Genomic DNA, 22,583 nt, shown 5'->3' on the forward strand with positions numbered 1-22,583 from the left:
TTACAAGACAATGCCCTAAAAACCACAAGCTGCAAGATAATTTAAAGCAAAAATAAAGCTTTTCTGCTGGTCTTTTATAAAACAATCAATCCAGCTACAGTACTGCTCATGCTGTTAATTTAAACACACAAAAATAAAAACCATCCTGAATGGTCCTAGACCTTGCTCTCACTGCACAGCCCTGTAACTATGCACATTTTCTTTGTAAAAAAATAATAAAATACCAGAATTATCCTCTCTGTCTTACCAAACCCCTGTTATGCACAAAAATTACAATGCAGCCAGCTCTATAAAAAGCAACCGTATTTAAATGAGCTAGTTTAAAAAGCCTCCCTTCCCCGGCCCAGCTACCTTTGTGACACGGCAAAAATTTCACTGATGTCTGTGTGTTTGGTTTTGTTTCTGTTCACTTTTCAGTATCAGTTCAGACTTACCTTGTGGAAAGCTTCTGGCACTATTGCCAAAGCTTCTTTATGCTCTTTTTATATGACTGTGTAAATAAGAGCCTTTATTTCTTAGAGGTCGCAGCTTCCCCATCTTAAAACTCAAACATCAAATAGCAAAAAATAAGATTGTTGAAATTATTTTTATTCTGTTAAATTATAAGGAAAGCCACATGAAGAGGAGGGTGATGCTTACAAAACTACTCCCATATACAAAAGTTGGTCACTACAGTGCCACAGTGGCCTACAAACACAGTGGGTTTGGGAGTTTGAAACTGGATTAATTCTTCCTTTCACTGGTTAACAGTGGCTGAAAGAAAGTAACTACAACTGTGCAACACAAAGTGCTGTCTAGTAAAACCTGAGGAAAATTGAATAAATCAGTACATAAATACTATTAGCTGCTAAGATACTGAAAACAAAGACAAAGCAAAGCACTTCTGCCCCTTCCAGACTGCTGCTCGCTGCCATGAGTGGTCTGGAGCTCACCTCTGCAGTTTTGAAAGACGAAGACTCCCATCAGCATCCCCACTGCTGGATCTTTGTCCCCATTTGTTAATTTTCCCACATTTTCTTTAACAATTGCCACTGCCTTTTGCCACACCTTGACCTGACACAGCTGCTTAGCAAGAACAGGATTTGCAGCTGGGACCAACCCTGCCCATGCATTTCACAGTGGCCCACAGCACTGAGGCTCTCCTGTCCCTGAATCCATAGCAAGGCACTGATTTACTTCCAGCAGGCAGGTGATTAATAGCTTCTTCATATAGCCCATTTCTATCCCAGGGAAGGGCTTTTCCTCCTCCTTCTAACTGAGAACCAGCTCCACTCCTCCAAAAGAGTGTTTTGAAGTCCTCTTGTTGTCCTCCAAACTCACTGCAACTTTTATGACTAGTAACAACACATTTTCTTTATTACAGACTCATCCTCCTGTTTAAAAAACAAACAGTCTGCCTTTTCTATAGACATAGCGCACAGAGGCTGAGTCAAGTCTAATAAGACCTCCCAAGGCTCCAGGCAATAAAGCTTTCATCAGCCTTAGCCAATACTTGACAGTTGGCGAACAAAATGTTCTGGCAAAATTATGAGCCTTCTATAAACACATTTTCTGGCAGGTATGTCCTGTTGTTTTAAAACCTGGAGAGACTGAATCAGCTTTGGCTACTGCAGGATCTACAGGAATGTGCTGGGCGGAGGGGGAAAGTGGGAAATAAGGGGGTGGAGGAATGGCGTGCAAGATGGGAAATGAGGCAAGCTCAGCCCACACAGCCTTTGCTTCAGGCATTCAGAGCTGCTGCTGCTAACACAAGGTTTACAGAAAGTTCACGTACACATTGCCCACCTCCTTCAGTCCATTTCTTGCGCTGAGGCAGTTTTCCAACATCTCTTTTGTGGACAGGAAGCTCTCAGTACTCATGACAAATTGCCTTAGAGCATTCCTGCCCAACAGGCAGCATTTTTGCTTCTCCTTGGCAATGCTGTCTAGCATGACTCCGCGGATGTCCTTGGGCTTCCCTGGCACACCAAACACGATGAACAAGCCCAGGCAGTCCTGTCCCACCAGGCAGCAGAACTCTGCCAGCTTCTCGAACCTGCTCCTGTTTTGGAAATGCTCATCTGCCAGCGTGGCTTCCCAGCAGCAGTCATCCAGTGCCTTGGTGGGGCTGCTTTCACTATGGAAAAGTTCGGCCAGCTGCAGAGCCTGCACAGCAATCTGAAGTTTGATTTGCTTGTCAACTCCCAACAGAGTCCAGATCCAGTCCACACCAAACAACAAGGATTGCTGCTTGGTCGTTTTGCTGGTTGTGATACGTTCCTCCACTCCCTTTTCCACACAGAAGCTGATGAAGTTGACCAGAAAGATCTCATTCAGAGTGTCTGTGGCTGTCTGGAATTTGCTCTGAGGATCTATGAACCCAAGGTAGTCCTTCAGTCTTTGCGATGCATAGACCACACCTTGGCTGAAGACTTCACAGATAACAAGAGTTTTGGCCTTGCTCTCCTGGTTGTCTTCATGTGATATTTTCTGGCCCATTTTATGTGCAGAAGAAGGTCATTTCCACATGCAGACAGCCTCTGGGAAGTCCCTTCCTTCTTCAGCAAAGGCTCTGTAGTCACTGGGCACTGTCAGACCTACTAAGTACACATAATGGGTAGCTGTCGCCTTCTAGATTAAAGTCATGCCTGGCAGGCTGCAGTCCTGGAGGGCATGAAAGGTTTCTTCTGGGCGCGTTCCTCCACAGCTCACTGAGCAGGGACCAGCCCAGCAGGCCCTGTAACTTCCACACCTACTGAATTCACCTGTTTGTTTTCCTTATTGTTCATTCTGACACCATTTCCTTCACCAAACCTATGTTGTTCCAGTCTGATCTTATCTCATTCAATCTCATTTCTAGGACTATTACAAAGAAGCCTCTTTATTGGCACTGGGTGTTTCCTAGAGATGAATCAAGCTGTTTCTTTAATCACCCAGAGAGAAATATGTATCCAAACCTGAAGACTTCTACAGGATGCGTGAGATGATGTCATGGTCTATTTTGATGGAATGTTTGCCTGTATCCCAATATTAACTGCTGTTACTGTCAGTGGCATTAACTGTGCTATGACAATGCACATGGACTCATTTGAACATTTGGCTCAACTAAGAAGCTTGTGCTGTTGCTGCTGGATTATCTTAGGGAGGCTTGGACAGTCAATGCACAGCTACAACTACAAATAAACAAGCTTCCTAACTTTACAAAATCCAGTCTCCCTAATTGTAAAAGCTGGAATGTATGTTACTGCTGCAGCAGGCACCAGCCCTGTTCAGCTCCAGAAGCTACTGCTGCCACCAAATGCACTGTCACAGTCTCCTCATGGGCCCAGAAGCTCACCAACCTTCTCACAAAACATTGTCCTACTGAGTCTTATTCCTCTTCATTCTCAATGAATGAAAAAAGCAATGAGGTTCTCTCTCTGCCTTCTTTTCTCTAATTGCTTAAAACTTCCTTCATTTGATCTCTCCCCTCCTGCCTACAGGTGTTCTTGTGCTCCTGCCACACCCACAAGGGAAACGCCATCTCAGGAGCAGGCTGGTCAGTCACACTGCCCTCAGGTCCCTCTTTCCAAGAAACAGATCATGTCCTAGGTATTACCTTTCTTCTCTTACAGGGTCTTCATATTTGTCATGGGCCTGTCTCCACTCCTTCATAACTTACAGCCATCAGTAGGTGTTCACTACTGCTTCTCTTGTTATCTCTGACCCTAAATCTTGAGTTCCCTTCCTTTCTACAGAGGGATTCCCCAGCACCTAACACACTCTCCTTGCTGACCTCTGCTCCAAATCTACTGGCAACTCAGGTTTTGCTTTAATTTTCACAGCTGCCTCACAGAGTGCTATCCTCAGCTGGGAGGAAAAAGATAAAAGGACTCACCAGGTAAAGCTCTTGCTGCAAAGTAAAACATCAGAACGCTCAAGGAAAGCATAAAGCTCTCAAGTAGTATGCATCTTCTATTTTGCACATCACTGTAACAACAAATGCATATTGTGCTCTAGATTTCAAAGTGTTTATCCTCATTGTTAACACAGAAATGTTGATCTGTCATACAAAACCACAGAAATGACAGTCAAAAGACAGGGAGGGGTTCTGCATTTTCTGCTCTGTTATCTGGCCACACCAGGCAAAACATTTATCGACATTTCTACCTGCATCCCAGCAGCACACTGTGGTCTGGGGAAAACAGCTGGAGCTCCTATGCCTGCTGAAGGCTGCAAATACATGCGTAGGGGACAACACCTGGGGCTAGAGAGATGCTTGTTCTCTGCAGTGGGAATGGCAAAAGCTGGTGCTTTTGCACCAGATGACAATCAACAGAGACACTTTCTCATCACACTGTGCCAAATAACCCAAGTGATTCAAATCTGGATCTCAGAAATCAGTATAAAAAGACGTAGGACAGTGCATTTCTTTGCTGTTATCTGACTCTTTCTGCAGGCACTATCAACAGATGAACTAATGAGTCCACAAAGACTCTAATTTTGTTTGCCCCCTCTCCCTCATCTTTTAAATAGAACAAAATAGCTTCCTAGGAAATTAAAAAAAATACGGATACATATTTAAAACAAACACAAACACTTGGCATTTTCCACAGATTTTATTGGATCTTACATGGCAATACACAGCAGTAATGTTGCCCTCTTCAAAAATGCACAAAATACCACAATGTTATCAATTTTGTGCACATGCGCCCATAAACTTCCTGAGGTCATCCCTTGCTTTCATATTAGACCCCCATAAAATAATCACGGTTCAGATGATAGGCTGCTTTGAAGGGACAACCAATTTTCCAACCAGTAGATGCTGAAATGGGTTGTTCGGAGCAGAATTTTACTTACACTGGACTTAAAAACAAGTGATCACCTGCTGCTGCCAATATGTTTGTTAATAGCACTGAACTGAAAAGAAATTTGAGAGTATTTGCTTATACCTGTTTCAGCACATAATATTGTGTCACTAGCCCTTTTTTTTTCCCTGTGAATATCCAGCCATTATGTCCACTAGTCAGAGCCTGCTAAAGGAGTGAAACTAGAGGAATACTGTTGCTCAGAAGCCTGTGCTATGTCCTCCCAGCGCATCTCTACTGGTAAGAGCAGGGTCTTGAGCTCAACTTACATGTAAATAATTACCATATTGCAAATTATTCACAGAAAGCAAGCCCTGAATCCACATCCGAGTATTTGCACCTGAAAGCTGGAAGCAGGCGTTACATAATGTGGTATTTCTGCCTAATTAAAATAGCTCAAACACCCCCAAGACAGCAGAGGAAGAAACAACAGATAGCAAATTATTTGTGGATATTACTTAGTCAGGAATTTTGGATAAAGCACCAGTATTGTAGTCTGTCCGTAGAGAAATGTAAAGTGGCACAAACTGAATATGAACAATTACAGATTGTTTGCCTGGCTCCAGTTACTAAAAAGAGAATGGCAGCACTTGATATCATATACAACACAACTGGTCCACATCAAATTTTTCATTTTCTTTGCACATAAATAGCCTTCACTGCACATCCTTAAAAAAAAAAAAAAAAAAAGAAAGAAAAAAGAAAAAAAAAAGACTTGTAATAGATTATAAGCTATAAGCAGGAGCTCTGTGAAGAACCTTCCTTCCCTTCCTAACTTTTGTAATGGTGTTTCAGAAACACCCACAAAATCAGCCAAAATCTAAACTCCATTATACCACACAAGCAGCATGTCAGAAATGGTTTCATTACTACCCTTGCCGGAAGTGACAACTCTTATAAAAGCCAAATACCACTGCAAGGAGCAATTCTAACTGGATTTTTTTCCTTTACAAAGCAAAGAAGTTTCATGCCATTGTGCTAAAATACATGCAACATTCAACACCGTATAAACAACCACTGTAATAAACAGTTACTTTTTGGGCTTTTGGCTAGGACATCTTGCAATACAGAAAAATTCTGACAAAAAAAAAATTCTACTGGCTAGTTAGACTTACTAAAATCTGATCATCTTCAAGGCAAGAGAGTTATGTTTTTAGAAGGTAAAATGATATGCAACATGTTTGATATCTGTATTTTTGAGGGAAATTCCCACCTTGGCTTTAATATTATGAAATAATATATTTCCTATACATTTCTCTCTCTATATATTTTATTTTTGATTTTTTGCAACTCCACCATCTTTATGTTAGTTACAGCACAGAAATATCCCTTCCATATGCAGGGAGTACTCTCAGCTTGAAGGAAAACTCTCCAGAATATTTTTAAGTCACAGAAACATTAATAACTTTCTTGAATGCTATAACTACTGCTGCAAGGAACACGGAAGAAGACGTTTTTAAATTTGCAGTTTCTGTAAGAGTCACTGCCAATAGAAACATGCTTTATAACTGTTTCATCCCAAATGGAAGATCATTATACTGTGCACTTAGTAAAAAGCAAAAAAAGCAAACAGTTCCAAAGGCCAGCCTGCCTTTTCCAGTAACCAGCTGGTATGCAAACTGCGATAATCTTTTACAAACCCCTCCCCTTCCCCCACACCTCAAGCTTTCCATCACTCTATTTCACAAAATTTAAATTTCTGCTTTTACATGTACTTAATATATTCTTTTTTCTTTTCTTTTTTTTTTTTATTTTTATAAAACAGTATAAAAATAAAAGCAACAATTAAGAGCTACAGGGGAGGGCATGGATGACTAAATTCGATATCATGGGAAGGGCAGAACTAGTATTTGTGCTGATAGCAATAACATCTTGTTTCAACTGAAAATCTAGAGAAAGCTGATCAGAATCTACAGACACAATACATCTATTCTGAAACAATATAAAGGATTATCTCAGGACAAGAATAAGCAAAAGGAGCACTATGATACCATGTAAATTTAAATGCAACACTCTGAAAGATACCACCAGTTTGTACATTAAATATAGTAAAAAAACAATTACCATTCACTAGTGTCTGGGTATTTCTTATGGCAACTTTAGAGTAGGCACCTTTTTTTTTTTTTTTTTTTTTTTTTTTTTTAAATTCGCCACCTCCCAGTATTACTTCTAACAAACAGAAGCAAGAGCAATGTAATGTACATGATTTGCTGCCCATCATGTGTAATGCTGTTTCTTGTACATAGGAAAGTGAGCTGAGCCTTCATCAGTGCCTAGTGGTTACTGTCACACGTTAGAGTCCTCATCTGTTATACTGGTGCTAGGAGAGCGAGTCGCAAAGTCTTTAAACATTTCATCTTCTTTTAACATATGCTAGAAAGGAAATGAGAAAAGAGTCAAGGTTCAGGCCCTCCCAATTAATATCAAGTACTGAGGACAGTCCAGTCTCATGGCTGGCAGCAAACAACACTAACAGGCAAGGCATCCTATCACTCTTCCCCTCCAGACCCACCCCCATTGATTTCTGGGGAACCCCTGGCTCAGGGGATGGAGCCAGCTGAAAAATAACTCATCTACAAAACAAACTGTGAGGAACAGATTTATTTTTTTTACCCCATGGCCCAGCTCCATTTCTGCTGGCACAAATGGCTTGGGAAATGCCGGCTGGGGCTGGGCTGATTCCATTTCTGATGAGGCTTCACTGTATCTGTTGTTTGCACAGTATTTTACATACTTCAGTTCTCAGACTGAGGCGTTTCACCCCATCCAAACACTATCTCTCACTAAAAGCACCGATACCTAGCAAAGCAATTGCTCCCCAAAACACAAAACTAAGCTGCTTGACAGAGCTGCTAACAGTGATGAAAATTTGCACTTAAGTATGTTTGTAGATAACTCAGCACTGCTATTTAATGCTAGAGACTGGCAAAGGTCTTAGGTCCATTGTACAGAAAAGGAACCTTATTCTACAGACACCAGTTTTACGCCTTACTGTTAAGTTGTTGATGCCTTCAGAAAATGCTCCTATTTGCCTCACTGTCCCTTCTGAATCTTCCATCTGCAAAAAACAGATAATGAATAATGAATGAATAATAAATCCACTGTATGCCACAACAGAATGGCAATTAAGTACAGCAGGCAATGTAAATGCTTGATTGCACCCAACCTGGTCAGAGCAAGAAAAGAGTGTGGCCCATGAGGGCCACACACTATGCAAGAGAGGGTCTTACAGGTATTGCATTCACAGCTTGTATCTTCCTGTGCCGAGAGGCATGTTTGTTATGTTTGCTAGTGGTGCTGTGTGACTCTAAGAAAGTCACAGTCCCAAAGTAAAGGAAAGGTTTCACCATGAAAAGGAGGTTTTCCACCAAACCCGACAGCAGAGCCAAGGATTTTAAACTGTTTTACCTGCTCCAGTCTGTCCAAATCGTCATCATCATACACTCGGATATCCAGGCCAGGCTTAAAACCCTTCTTTGACCCACTTCCAGAAGCCCTCCCCAGTTCCATAGGACACACATACTCTTCCACATCATCTTGCTTCTTCTTCCTCAGGCTTCCAAAATTGCTGAAGGCAAGTTTCTTTGGCTTAAAAGTGAAGAGAAAGTTGACAAGTTAGAGTAAACAAAGAATTAACAGATCTCTCTGCATTTGGTGTTTCAATCAATGTAAGCAGATGATGAAGGGTTAAGACCCCCTGCTCTCCTAACAACGACTTTCTGAATAGCTGCATTTCCTGATAACTGCATCCAAAAGAACAAGATGTGTTCCCTCATGTGTTTAATGTGTGTTTTTTTCATTAGCAGCCAGCCCCTTTTCTCAGACCTTACTGAACTGTGCTCCAAGAACAGGTAAAACTGGATATCTAAATGTCTGCCTGGAAGCACATACATGACCCAGAACAAGTGGCCTACCTTTACTTTGGCAGTTGCTGTTAAGAGGACATAGTCTGGGGACTCCATGGCTTCACGTTTCTTCTGCTGGGCATCCTGCCCAATGAGGAGGTTGAAATGAGTCGCCAAGTGCCGTCGCAACAGTGTCTTGTTTGGTGGGATGTTTAGCAATTGCGCCATGGTTTCTACATTGAAACGTGGCTCCAAAACCTTTTAACCAAACCACAGAGAATACAGCTGAAGCCAGTACTGTCTGATGAGGTCTCAAGGACATCAAGAAGCACACCTGTCTTCATCACCTCCTAAGGTTGCTTTGAGATGTTTTTATTTTAGAGAAAATATACAACAAAGGGGAAGCAAAGAGAGATAACTAGTTAAAGGATTCATAAAATGCTACCTCCAGACTTGCTTTCTTGAGCTATATTGAAACAAACTGGCAGGTAAGAACACGTAAATCCGCCCTTAGCTCATGTGGAGCTATTGCAAAATGTTTATTCACCATCCTCTTTAATGCTGGAAAATGCAGTCAAAGGAATGATGGAGAATAAACAGACATAAAATGTCTGGAGAAAGGATATACCTATCGATCAGAACAAGCTTCTACAAGTATAAGTCTTTAGCCTAGAGCATCTCATGCTAGAGCAACTAAAAGCAATGCTGGTTTGACACTGAAATTACAGATTGTATGAAAGAATTAAACCCCCCTCACAAAAGAAAAACATACTCAGGTCTAGGAAGGAAGATGGTGGAAAGTGGAGAACACCATCAAATTGTGAGGGGGATACAGGTAAACAAACTCATCGCTTTCCAAACTAATTTTGCCCAAGACATTCATGTTTTTTAAAACTATAAGGTAATGAATTTTGACAGCAACTTATTATTAACCAGAAACAGAAGAAAAAATAAGAGTGGCTGCAGCAAAGATATCAGAACTTTGCTCTAGCAATTCTCAGTGGTAGTGGTTTTTTTTTTTGTTGTTTTTGTTTTTTTTTTTTATATAAACAGATTCAGCCTGCCTGCCTAAAACCTTACCATCAGTCCCCCATGCACACCACTCCCCCGCAGATTAGGTGCATACTCTGCCAGATCAACAGAGCGTAACCACTCCATCACACGATGATTGGTCCACTGGGTGACTTCAGAAGGTGTGACACTACTCTATGAACAGCAGAAAAAGGCAGTTAAGGAGACTTCCCAACACAGCTGTCGCAGCCTAACCTTTACTGAAATAAACCTCTCCTGTCTTTAATGCACACAAGCCCACCTTGCACTTGAGAAAAAGCTTCCACTCTTTTTGGATTACTATCTTGCAGCAATGTCAAAGCAGAGATGGGTCTGGACCAAACCCCACACATTCCCCAAGTACTGCAAGATTTCAGAGCAGATATAAACTGAAATTTCATCAGAAATATTTTACCTCTGTATTGCAAAGGGTTCACAATATGCTGAGCTCTCCTGAGTTTCTTAAGCTGCTTCTTCAACTCAGAGTTAAGATACTGACAAGTCTAGGTGATGGGGACACTGATATGAAGCTACCTTTCTGATGCTTTTCTAGCCATAACAAGAAGAGTCTAAAGCCTTCCAGCAATGCAGTATGGTTTGAAATCAGCCAGTTTCAACTGTGGTTCATTCACAACATGAAATGTTTTATCTTTCTAATAATCTAAGCCTAGAACTGATTACAGCAGTGATTAGCTTGTGTTTATCCTACTGGGAAGTGATCATCTTTCTTGCTCTGTTTGTAGGAAGTTGTGCCAAATAACATGAGCTGTGCCTGTGAGTTGAGTGGGCAGGTCTGTATCATACTTCATGCAGTTTGAATATCTTCCTGTGTACTAAGAATAGTTGCAATTTCTACCAGTGCAGCTGAAAACTAGCTATCTCCACATGGTGCAGATAGGCATCACATATCTAAACCCAAGACTCTGAGTTGGTTCATCATCCATTGCCCTAGTCAGTGTACACTGCTTCCAGAACGAACTGATACCAGTTTCCCATCTGATAAGAGTACCAAATTTCTTTTACAGAGGAAATTCTGACACTGCCATAGACTTCACAATTACATAAGCCTCACAGTAACTGTGCACTAAGTTTAAGATGACTTCTGTTACTGAAACATATTCAAGGCAAAAGAGCCAGTTGTCACCTAGGAAGAGGAATGGGAAATTTGGCAGAGATTTGACTCTAGGGCCTGCAGAAGAAAGAAGTGGTGTTCCAGGTAATTACAGCAGGGCATGAAACTTGGGAACAAAATAAGAAAGAGGAAGCAAAAAATGAAACAAAATGAAATAGAAGACAACCAATAAAAGGAGGAGAGGGCAAAGAAGGAACAATCACAAACACTCAGAAAAAAACTAGAGGATTCTTCTTCACAGTTCCGTCTTCAAGCAGTACCTCATCTGATGGCCTCCTGCGCAGACAGTTAGGCTCAAAGTTATTTATTCTCAGAACTTGGATGGCCCTTTTGATGCTGAGGTGGTGGAGGACACTGACAACTTTCAAGGACAGCAAGTCATCCTGTCGAAGAGGAAGGGGGTGTTAGTAAACACAAATACACTTATTAGAGGAACTAATGTCCAACTGTAGGAGACTGCTTTGGACTCTGGCTTAAAATGTCACATCTGATACATTCTGGGATAAAATTTTAATAAATGAGACACAGGATGTCAAGCCATCTGTCCCAGAAGAAAATCTTCCTATGTTGCTCCTATACTAGCTCCTGCATGATGTTCTTCACATGCTGTATGGAGCTTAGTACAAGAAATCTGGAGTGATGATGATGGGAGAGAGTGAGATGATGCCTCCTCCGCAATCCTACTAGAGACAGGACAGCTTTCTAACCACACTGCATCAGAATCAGATGGCATTTTCATTTAGTCCTGACCAAAGTTTTAATATCACAAACATCCAGCTCGAAGTTTAATTTAAAACAATAAATTACCCTGAAGCTGATCGAGGCATTCTGTATAGTTAAAATGAAAAAAAAAAAAAAAAAGGAGATAAAAATATGAGGTTATGTCAGGTGAATTTACACCACATCATTTTCAGCATGAGATGAGCCACTTCTCACACATCACAGGGTAAGAGCACGCAAAGACACAGGCACACTCCTCTCTACAACACATTATGATACTAACAAAAGCAGATGGTTCTTTCTCCAAAAGCTTGATCCTCCCAATGTTTTTTTACTTACACATTAATCTTGTAGAGAAATTGATTTTAGAGCTCACACAGACCAGCTATTTAGGTTCCCGCTACTCTTTCATAGAAAGAGTCACACATCTCCTGACACATGTGAGAATTTCTACCATGCCAAAGGAGACACTGCCTCACAGCGTCCCTCTCCCTGCACTGGCCACCAGGTGCAGCCTTTGGCTGAATAAGTAGCTTTTAGATGTCAAGAGCTGGGAGAAGCAAGTTTCCTTCCCTCTTTGTGACAAGAGCAGCAAGCAGCAGTTTTGCTCTGGTTCCATTACACCCCTTGTTCTCCTTCTTATATTCAGGGCTACTTCAAATCACTGAGAAGGGGAAGAGAGAGTCATTTGGCAACCGAGAGGGCTTAACTCACAGGACACAAATGGTGAAAACAGCTAAGGAGACACAAAGTTTAGATGAGGCTTGCCGGCTAAAAAAGGCTGTTGGTGTGTCCTGCTGATGGGTTTCCAATCTATGTAATGCAGAAGATGCCATGCTTTGCCTACCTCTATTTTCACTTCAATGTCTAGCCCCAGAAATTTATCATATCAAAACCAAAATAATCAGATTCTGTCTCACGAGAGAGACATGAAAAACTTTCATGCAGGAGCGAGTTACATGACCAGCCTGGAGAGACTTCCCAGCCCACTCTCAGCTAGGTACTGCAGCACCAGAGAAGGGCTACAAAGAACCTCTGCACTGCAACAGGGGTCACATGCTGCGAGACTTGCATTCTTGCTATATTAGGCTCTTTGATTATAATTTAATCCTCATTGTGCCATTAAGTGTCTCAAAGTCTGATTCTTTTCTGGTACAAGTTGGCTGACAAATTAATTTATGCACCTTTATGTCAGGGTTAACCTGGCTTAATATTAAAACATTAAGCCAGGTTAACCCTGACATAAAGGTGCATAATGTTTTAATATTACATGTGTGTTATAAATACTGGACTATTTTACAATTTTGTCAGAATAATCTATGACTAGATTCTTCACTTGTCCACATATTTCATTGTTTTCGGCTAACCTTATGATGAATTTAAGATTAGAGTTTCTATTTCATAGTTTGCTATTTTAGTTTGAGTTGGGGTAAATCTTCACGTGATTTTTAAAAGTATTTTTCATACTTTGCATACAGCTATATTTAGTTGATTATTTACACAATCTGCTAAAAATTTGATGGTTCTACTCTAAAACATTCCTAGCAATTTAAAATTAAAGGGAATTGACAGGAAGAATACCTATTTAAAAGGCAATGCCCTTGCTGCATTTCCCTCCTCTGTCCACTTTTCTACTTTAAGAGAAAAAAAAGACTTGAATAATAGAAGTTCCTTTACCACCTACACTGTAGCCTATCAGCATTCAATGCTTATCTAGTCAATAGTGATAAAGTCTCCCAACACAAGATCAACTTCAGCAGAACCTGCTGGCAGCAGATCTCCATGATTTAACAAGCAAAAGAAAGAAACTTCCTCCTCCTTTAATATTAATGTCCAAACTCAAAAACAAAAGGAAGCAAACACCAAAACACCTTATGCAAGCAGCAAGTACTCGAGTATCTGACTGAAAAGCACTTGACAGCAAAATCATGTCAGGTAGCTGAGCTAATGTGAGAGCTGTACAAAATACATGCAAACACGGCATAAAATGATAACTTTTACTCTGTTCATAGCACAACTCATGAGGGAGTACCACTGCGACTGACTTCTTTGTTACAAAGAAGGGAATAATACTGGCAATGCTCAGTTTCCATTTACTTCTTCAGAGAAGAACAAATGCCTTATAAGTCATCTTACCTGATGTTTTAGACAAATGAAACGTGCTAGGTTGGCTTCACCTGACAGGCACTAAAGTGGGTAGCTGACACTGGTTGTGTACATTTTGAAATACATTATACAAATGCTATTAAATGTGTCCTGTTTTCAAACAAGCTGTCTCTTAAAACTGCAATTCTCTTCAAAGAAAATTGCTTGGGTTTTCTTACCCTAAGCATCCACATCAATATGTAAGTAGATTTAATATTTGCTCACTGAAGAGAAGAGAAGAAAAAAATTCTACCTACTTCTATTAATTAATAGCATCACGAACAGCAAAAGCCCAGCTGCATGAAATGCGACCACAGAATCTGCACGCTTTTGTGTACTTACACATGCTGCCTGAGCACATCAGACAACATCACAGACAATTAAGTGCAAGATTGCTCATTACTCAAGTATGATTCTGGGCTCTTGCTTACTTTGTTTGCTCTTTCACTTTAAGATATTGTCTTTAAAGCTGGAAAGACTATAGGAAATACTTGCAGGTGAGCTGTACTATCTGGGCTTCTGTTTTCTACAGGTTGCAGCTATTAGCATTAACACAGGATACCTACTACAATTTCAAGCATTCTGTTAAATTCTGCGATACAGCATGTGCAAATATGGCATCCCAGAATATCTTTTTAGCATTAGCAGTGCTTCTGACACTCTCACTTTCTCTCTGCAATCATGCAGAAAATTTGCAGGCCCAATTTCTGAACTGTTCAACAGCTTTGAAAATACTGACATCTCACGAGACATATGAGATGTGTAGGTGTTGGAATGAACTCTGCTTTTGGTACATAACATGAGTATATGTGTAGCCTCTGCAATGTTGCAAGAGCAAGTGTAAGCTCCACCTTTAGCTTCCTTTCAATAGATCTTGTCATCTGGGGCAAAACTCAAATATGCAGATGGTGACCTCACAGTACTTCTAAGTTTCTCTTTAAAACTTTGAACAAAGACCCAGAGTAATGTGCAGATGGTCTGCTGGCCTCCAGAGCTGTCAACTTTCCACTCTAGGAAGCTACAAACCAGACTGCTATGACCTGACTCCTCATCCTCTGTAAGATGTCTATCTGGTCCTGCTCTCCCCAGCAGGATCTGAGAACAGATGTCTGTGTTGCCAGAGCTGCCCAAGCAGCCACAGATGCCCTCCAGTGCCCCATAAATGGGATGCTTATGGGGACAGCAAGGATTTGGCTGGTGCACACTCCTGTGGGAGGGCTGAGGGAAAGAGGTTCAAGTGTTAAGTGAATTTAATATCTATGCAGTCACAATGATGGCAGGTTGAAAGCAGGTCTCTCTAGCCTCACCTGGTCTTTAAGTGAGCTGTCTGGAGGTATGCCAGTGTGCTTTGAAGTGAGGAAAAACTAAGAACATGGCAAAGATGTCAGGAAAAGAAGAAACATTTACTCACCACACTCATGTAATGAAGCATTCGGCCATCCACCTTTCCTTCATCGAACTGGGTCTTATACTGGGGGAGGCCAATGTCATCCAGCCACCCTAAGACCGAGACAACCACATTAGTGCAGCAAAGCTCTTCTCGATTAATAGCAACCATGTCTGTTGGTGCTATTATCACTCTTTGAGCCTTAAATTTGCCATGATTAGGAACCCCTACAAAAAGTTGCTGCTTCAGCATGCAATAAAATCTTACTTGTAACCCAGTGGTAATCCAGTTTTCCATGATTGTTTTCCTCTTCAGACCCAAGCGCCTGCAGAGCAAGCTGAAGCTTCTTCCGATGCAATGGGTGCTTTATCCCAAGCTCCTGTGAAAGTAAGGAAAGCAGCAAAGCTTACGACAATACTGTACTTTATTTCTCCCTCTGCTAAGAATTAAATATGGTTTCAGAAAGTCACAGTGTAAACAGCACTTGATGGTGACTTGGCAGGTATATTTCCCATTGCTGAATCCCAAAACTATCTCAGCACATGCTTGGAATTATGGAAATGCCAGCTCACTGGAGTGGATTAAGAGACGTAGGTTCTAAAGAACTATATGAAAATATCAGCCATAGTATTGCCATACCAGCTTAAATCAAACAATTTAAAACATGTTAATATTCAGAAAAATACTTGATGTGATTACAACCTTCCCTCCCACTTAGGCAGGTAAGGTTAAATGTGTTAATTATTTAAAAGCATATAAAGGTCCCAGGAATTACTGAAATTTATTTATGCTTCCAAATGCACAAGAACTTCCCCAGTCTAGAGGTGCAAGTGCCGCCATCGAAGATTTATTTAATCCCATGTACACTTTTACTAGCACTCACTGGTTAATGTTATCTCTGAATACCACAAACCACTATGTCCACATCACACTTCTTGTATTCCAGTTGTAGTATAGTATAACTAAAGTTGTAGTATAGTATAACTTTGAATTAGCTTACTAATTGAAACAACTCCCCCCTTCCCTAGGGTTACTATTTCCTGAGGGTAGTAATTATTAAAAGTTGGAAATTCAAACATTAGCAAACATTGTGGATTCAAAGTGTAAACTAAACCAACTTTTCTTTTTTTTTTTTTTTTTTTTTCTTCTAGTTTTAGGAAACAAGACAAACGATTCCATAATTTAAGACAAAGACAATGGTCACCCTGTGTGTAACAGGGTGTATGCCTCTTTGTAAAATGGGCAGAAAATACATCCAGACCAAAGCAGCAGCTTTTTACAACTTTTTCACACAGGCATAAAATAACTGTGCCATAAATAAATGATAATGAACCTGTTTCAAAGCTGTTTGATAATGAAGCACTCTTGAGTGCACGCTTTTAAAAAGCAGCACAGCCAATTCAGGTGTCCATGTCTAGTGAAGTTAATTCACAAACTTCTAATTAAGAGTTTCATTACAGAACATTACATTTCTACTAAATGTCACCTACAAAGAACCAGATTTTGCATTGTTGCAGATGATAAATAAAAAGAAAACTAAAAAAATTTTTTACATTTTTATTTTGACTAGATGCACTTCACAGTGCAGACATGATTTACATTAATAGAAATACTTTTTTTTTTTTTTTTTAAGTTTAATTAAAAGTAGTGTTTCTAGTACTTCTCACCTTTTCCAAATCCTGCTGAGAAGCCTGAAGAAGTGTTTGCCCCGACAGTATCCATTGTCTGCCATTACTTATATAAGAGCCTAGTCCTTGGTCCTGGAGCCAGTTGCAAACCTGCTCTTTCGTCCACTTGGCAAATGGCATGTCCAGCTCACTTCAGAAGATTTTACAAAAAAAGAGATTGATAAATCCCATGCCTCAATCTTCTGCTTTCATACTTAAAATAATAAGAACAACTGAGCCATTCATTCATAGGTATTTGGTGGGAGCTGGGGCAATCTCCAGGGAAGAACGTGCATCATGATCAGCTGCTAGGTAAGCCTTGGAATAGCGTATCTCTACGTCAGAATTGTTAGCACCACAAAGTGCTAATTGCTACTGATCTCGCATCACCATTACAATAAACATAATCTATTAATGCTACTGGCACAATCACCTTTGCTGCCTAGGGTGGCTAAAACTCTAAATAAAAAATATAATATTTCACTTTTGCCTTTAATCCCTAGAAATGCAGCAGGAAATATACTGGAGGAATATCTCTCATGGCCACACGAGGGCTCATGATCCATTTTGTGCAGCCTTACAGATGCACTCCTGCAAAGTCACAGGCATGAAAAGCTTCACTCAGCAGCAAGATCCCACCCCTGGGCACCCACCACCCAACCAGCCTCAACCTTGCCAAGACCACTTCTCAAAGGAAGAAATAGCATGGATCTGCCTGTTTCTGCTCGCCAGGGGAGGGAATGTATCCTTTTGACATTGTGATTCTCCTTTTGACCCTGTGCTCTACTGGAGCTGCCAGGAAGACAAGCATTGGCACACTTTTCACCACTCATCTTACTTGTGAGATTGCCCCAGGTCTCGAGACCAGCCTAGTCGCGGCCCTGCAGTTGCTCTTGTCCCTCCTCTTTTGAACTCAGTCTCGGACATGTCATCTAGGTTGAAGGTGGTAGACTGACTTCTTTTAAGTCTAGATTAATGGAAGGAAGTATATTCATATTTGACCAAGGAAAAGGAATGCTTCTACTAGTACAACCAACACACACAAGATTTCCCATGGGGTTTGTAGCCCTTCCTGCACCCACCACCAACCCACCAGTAGCCAAAAAAAAAAAAACAAACAAAAAAACCTTAAATACCATGCTCCTGCTCTTGTGACGGTCACACCAGCCATGCCCATAGCCTGCCTTGAACAGACCACAGGGCCACTGGTTGGAGAGGGGAAAATGGAAGATGAGAAGCTGAGGCAGATTTGACAGAAAATGCGTACAAGAAGACGGAAGACAGAGCAGTGCTCCTGCTAAGCCCACCAGCTTCTTCCTCCCAAAAGCATCAGCTTGGGCAGCCCCAGTGCTCGGCTAGAACCCTTGCAAAACCCTTTGCAAAATCCAGCTCTGCATAATGGTCATTTCGCATCTTTCACTTACTTTCCAAAAAACTTCTTGATTCCTCTGGCCTTTTTCTTGGAATCTGGAGAAGGCGGAGTCATCTGTAAACTATCTGTTTCTTTTGGTCGAGGGGGCAAGCCAGCCAGATCCAAGTGATCTGCAGATCCTTTTTCTGTTTCAGCTATTAGAAAACAAAGTTCCATCAAGACTTGCTTTCACAGCACTGTACAGACACACTCCTGAACTCTGGAACAACTCTATCTAAAATTATTGAGCTTGTCTTCCTCATTCATGGGCCTTACTGAAACACTCCAAGGCAATGTCCTTGCTGGTTGAGTAGGCAACAAACATTTGGTGAATTAATCAATGATTTAAATCCCACATACACTCTTTCTCAGGGAGTGTCCTTTCACAGAAGCCCAGGAACAAATCAGTGCCATAGCAGAAGTCCCCAGAGCCCCCAAAAAAAAAATAAAAAAAAAAATTATTATCCTGTGGGCATCTTTCCTAAAGATCTGCAGTATCTCCTAAATTCCCCACTCAGAAAATTCCAGCAACAAACAGTTCCTCCTACATCCCAGGAGTAAGAGGGCCCTTTCACCTCATTGGTGGAAAGAGGGCTTCCCCCATGCAAGTTCTGAAGTGTTTCGTTCCTCTGTAGAGAAATACCATGAAGTCTAGGCTCTGTCTGAACTGAATCTTCTCTTTGGAGAGAACTATAGAGCACTCTGATTAACGTGAAAAGTTTGATCTATAGCTGTTTTCTTTGACAACAAAACTCACAAGTGAAGTTGTTACAAGACTGTTTCATAAAAGCTAAGCTAACAAAGAACAAAACTACTTAAAGACCATTTAAAAAGAAATTACACAAAATTGCAGTATCTATTAGGCTACATAAGCAGAGATGTGGCAGCAAAGTGCTAGATAGCTGAATAAAGTCACCATAAGTCACCATAAAGTGGCTTATGCCACTTGCTTGCTGAAGAACAGTGACAGCACGAGCCTGCTCAGATGAAGCAGCTGTGGCAAGGCAGCCTACAGCAGGCTGACAGTCAGGCCTGCAGCCACTTTTACCCTGTTTTCATGTGGGTGTGTAATTAGATGACCATCGTTTGTTTTTGACATGGACTCTCAGACTTCCAGGAGAAAACACGTTGCATGAATCAAGCTAGAGCACACACTGCTGGGACACGTGGTCTCAGCATACCTTTCTGCTGAGCAAAATTTTAGATGTTTCAGATAGACTACATTTGAACATGCCCCATTTTCCTTCAGTGATTTACAAGTGAAACCTCATAGTGAAGCAACAAGGTCACATAAAAGATTATTTCTTCGTACTTTGGTTTGACCACTACTGAATATGGGAATTCTGCCATTGAGAGACAGCGGTAGTGTCAAACCAGGCTTTTGCATTAGTGATCTTTGCTTTAATCGGATAAGAAAAAGTGCCAGCTTAGAAAAAAAAAAAAAACAAAAAAACAAAACAAAACAAAACAACAACAACAAAAAAAAACACATTTAAACATAATTCTGAAGAGAGAGATCAAGGACAAGGCTAGATGCATTAGAAGCAGAGATTTGCGGGTATTGCAATACTTGCTCCTTGTACCTTGCTCCACTGACACAACCTCTAAGAGGAGATGACATTTATAGGGCTGTATGGGAAACCAAGAGGGCCAAGAGCACTTGTGTTTCTTTGTCAGCAAGGGTGACACGCAATGGCTGTGCTGCCACACCAGCTGACACAGCTCCATTTGCTAATGTCAGACTCTGTAGGTCCTCCCTGTCCTTGCCAGAATCACTCAGGGAATGCTCACATTGTGAGATCAGGTTTTACTACATAAATAGCTCCATCTCAATCTGCCCCGATTATTTCTCATTCATTTACTACATAATAAATATAACTACTTCTCAGAAGAGAACTTACATACCCTTCCCCTCAGAGCTCCCCTAAATGAATGCCTGAGAAGTAAATACACTCCAACGCTGCTTTGCCACCCTTCAAGTTTATACAGGGGTGTCCAAGAGGGGCACCAGCACAAAGGTGCCCCATGTGTTTATATGTTGCTGATTCTCAGTTGCTACCTTGGTCTGTAGGTAACTCTGTGCTCAAAGCTTTGGCAAAGGTCTCTGCAAATTAACCCGCAATCTCTCATTAGTAGCAGCTATCAAAAAATTGCACAGCTGACTTATAGCAGAGGGCAGATGTTACATGGAAACTCCTTTTAACAATGCACAGTTTTGATGCAGAGCTCTCGTGTAGCTTTTGCTTTAAAAGTGTGTGGCCATAACCAGCTGTTAGCAGCAGTCACAGCGCAGTGCTGGTACAGGCAGACATGCAGTATTACTATACCTAAGGTAGGTGCACTTGCACTTCGACTGCGATCTTCAGATATCCAAACAACGCACATAACCACACGCAGCACAAGGGGAGAGAACACGCAGAGGGACAAGGTAAAACACATTTCAAAACTTACATCAGCAAAATACAGGACAAAAGGAGGGAGGTACAATAAGGCACATGCACCACATACAACATTGAATTTACAGAGAGATTAGGATTTCCAATTCGCTGCTAATCCCTCTCTCACAGAAAAAGAAATGCAGTAAAGATCCTTGGTGGAGAGGTTAAAACAGCACCCTCCATCACTTCAGTGCAGGGAGGTCACCTGCTATGTGACTCATGCAGGCTCCTGTGGGGTGGCAAGTATCTGGACAACAGTTTTACAGATGGAAGCACTGAAACCTGGATAACATGGGTAACTCACTCAAATCCACAGAACCATGCTCTAGATGGCCCATCTTCCAGCCTTTTATGACAGCCACAAGAACTCCATCTTGTTAAACAAATTTCAGGATGAAACAGATGATTACACAAAAGAATGCACAAAATAAACCAAAGCAAAGTCTAATCCTCAGAACAGACTGTGTATCTACTTCAAGTAAGCTAGTAAATTTCCATGCCACACGACACAGGTAAATTATGTGCAATGCATAATAAATGTGTGAGCATGTTATTTCTTTTAAAAAATGACCCAGAATTGTCATTGGTAAGTAAAAGCAGGAGACTCTTCTGCTCAAGACAGAAGAAGCTGTCCCCTTTTATGCTTCTGAAAGATAGAGCTAAAGTCCTAAATTTTGTGCAATAGAAATAAATTTTAGATAAATGGCAGTAGATCTGATGCACAGACTCACTTGATGCTTGAACAGGAACAGTGTAAATACTACTGTAGCAGAGCAGCTAATGCAAGTAGGATTTCAGCTACTGGTAACAGCAACTTCTGCATTAAGCAAAATATTTTATTTCTTCATCATCCAAATGTCATCGAATGACAAAACCAAAAAAAAAAAAAAACACTTTCCATCACAGGTCTAGAACTCAAAATGAGCTTGAATAACTTGTCAATGCTGTTCTTGTTGTCACAATCTCTTTTGCAAGGCTACTTAAATACGCATAAAATAAAGAGGAAGACTGAATGTAGCTGCCTCATTTCCATACATCTGAAAAATCTTATGAAAGATAAACTGAGGATGGGACCGTGGGAGAAAAAATACCCACAAGTCTCATGTGCGAACTACCACCAGGCAGCCAGCATTTCAGAACTGCAGCATTCTATTACAAAGTCTCAGGGGAGATATCACAGCAGAGGTTAAGACAGATCAACTAATTTCATTACATCAGAGAGGTTTTCTCTGTCTGTTGCTTCATTTTTTCCAATCATTCTACTGAGAACAGTACCACCAAGTCACAGTGAGACCAAGGCTGGCTTTCCTGCTTCTTAGGACTGTTACAGCACCCAGAAAAAAAATAAACCTCTAGTTCTCTGTTATTAAGACATTTGTCAAAATGCACAGAATCTGAGTGCAGGTGCACAATACCTACCCAGATTTGGGGCACTTGCAGTCCTCTTGTTATTTTTTATCTTGAAAAAGCCTCGTCCAAATGAAGATCTGGCTTTACGGGTACCAAAACTATCCTCATCTCCTGTGACACCGTGAGAAGGAGATTTTGGAGGGACAGTTGCAAAATTATTACCTTCCATTGGAGGTTTAACCTGCTTAAGGTAGGGAAACAGTCAGTATCAGGGAACTGCAAAGGACCTTTTAGAAAGATACAAAGTGACTGTTGACAGATAACCTGAAGAGTCATTCCTTCACTTTTGTTACTACAAGAAAACAAGGTAAAAAGCATAAAGGAGAACACAGACAAGATCTTCATTTGAATATATTCAGGATCCAGGATTACTACCACTAGCTTCTAAGAATAACGTGTTGTCTTGAAGATGTTTCTCAGTTTCTGCAAGTAAGGCTTACAGGTATGAAAACGATAAAAATACAGTCCTGGAAGGCTTTGAACTCTTCCAAATTTCCAGGGTTTCTGTCTCCCCCACTGGTAGCTGAAGGGGCAATGGGAAGCAACGAGGGA

The 22,583-nt window shown here is 41.0% G+C and overlaps 2 protein-coding genes across 10 annotated transcripts in view; both read right to left on the minus strand.

The window, feature by feature from the left end:
- Positions 1 to 1,504: 1,504 nt before the first annotated feature.
- On the minus strand, positions 1,505 to 3,190 carry REP15 (RAB15 effector protein). The gene has a single exon (XM_032204758.1). The coding sequence runs from the start codon at positions 2,476 to 2,478 to the stop codon at positions 1,756 to 1,758; it is 723 nt and encodes a 240-aa protein (XP_032060649.1). The 5' UTR covers positions 2,479 to 3,190; the 3' UTR covers positions 1,505 to 1,755.
- Positions 3,191 to 6,577: 3,387 nt separating this feature from the next.
- The window catches only part of PPFIBP1 (PPFIA binding protein 1), a 110,832-nt gene continuing 94,826 nt past the window's right edge, over positions 6,578 to 22,583 (minus strand). For 6 of the 9 annotated variants that reach the window (XM_032181631.1, XM_032181607.1, XM_032181596.1 and 3 more), the window contains 13 exons: positions 22,041 to 22,212; positions 20,511 to 20,543; positions 18,197 to 18,338; positions 17,611 to 17,739; positions 16,773 to 16,923; positions 15,373 to 15,484; positions 15,130 to 15,218; positions 11,114 to 11,236; positions 9,752 to 9,877; positions 8,741 to 8,929; positions 8,235 to 8,414; positions 7,819 to 7,884; positions 6,578 to 7,199 (listed from right to left, as the gene is read on the minus strand). In XM_032181631.1, the coding sequence (XP_032037522.1) occupies positions 7,113 to 7,199; positions 7,819 to 7,884; positions 8,235 to 8,414; positions 8,741 to 8,929; positions 9,752 to 9,877; positions 11,114 to 11,236; positions 15,130 to 15,218; positions 15,373 to 15,484; positions 16,773 to 16,923; positions 17,611 to 17,739; positions 18,197 to 18,338; positions 20,511 to 20,543; positions 22,041 to 22,212 (1,599 nt within the window). In that variant the 3' untranslated portion in view covers positions 6,578 to 7,112. The remainder of the gene's footprint in view (positions 7,200 to 7,818; positions 7,885 to 8,234; positions 8,415 to 8,740; positions 8,930 to 9,751; positions 9,878 to 11,113; positions 11,237 to 15,129; positions 15,219 to 15,372; positions 15,485 to 16,772; positions 16,924 to 17,610; positions 17,740 to 18,196; positions 18,339 to 20,510; positions 20,544 to 22,040; positions 22,213 to 22,583) is intronic. The other 3 variants (XM_032181657.1, XM_032181640.1, XM_032181612.1) reach the window with 1 other exon arrangement.

Source organism: Aythya fuligula, chromosome 1, assembly GCF_009819795.1.
Source record: "Aythya fuligula isolate bAytFul2 chromosome 1, bAytFul2.pri, whole genome shotgun sequence".
Classification (NCBI taxonomy): domain Eukaryota; kingdom Metazoa; phylum Chordata; class Aves; order Anseriformes; family Anatidae; genus Aythya; species Aythya fuligula.

What these genes read in the sequence shown, in the direction of transcription:
- REP15 (XM_032204758.1), bottom strand. Translation starts at nt 2,478, where the DNA reads ATGGGCCAGAAAATATCACATGAAGACAACCAGGAGAGCAAGGCCAAA.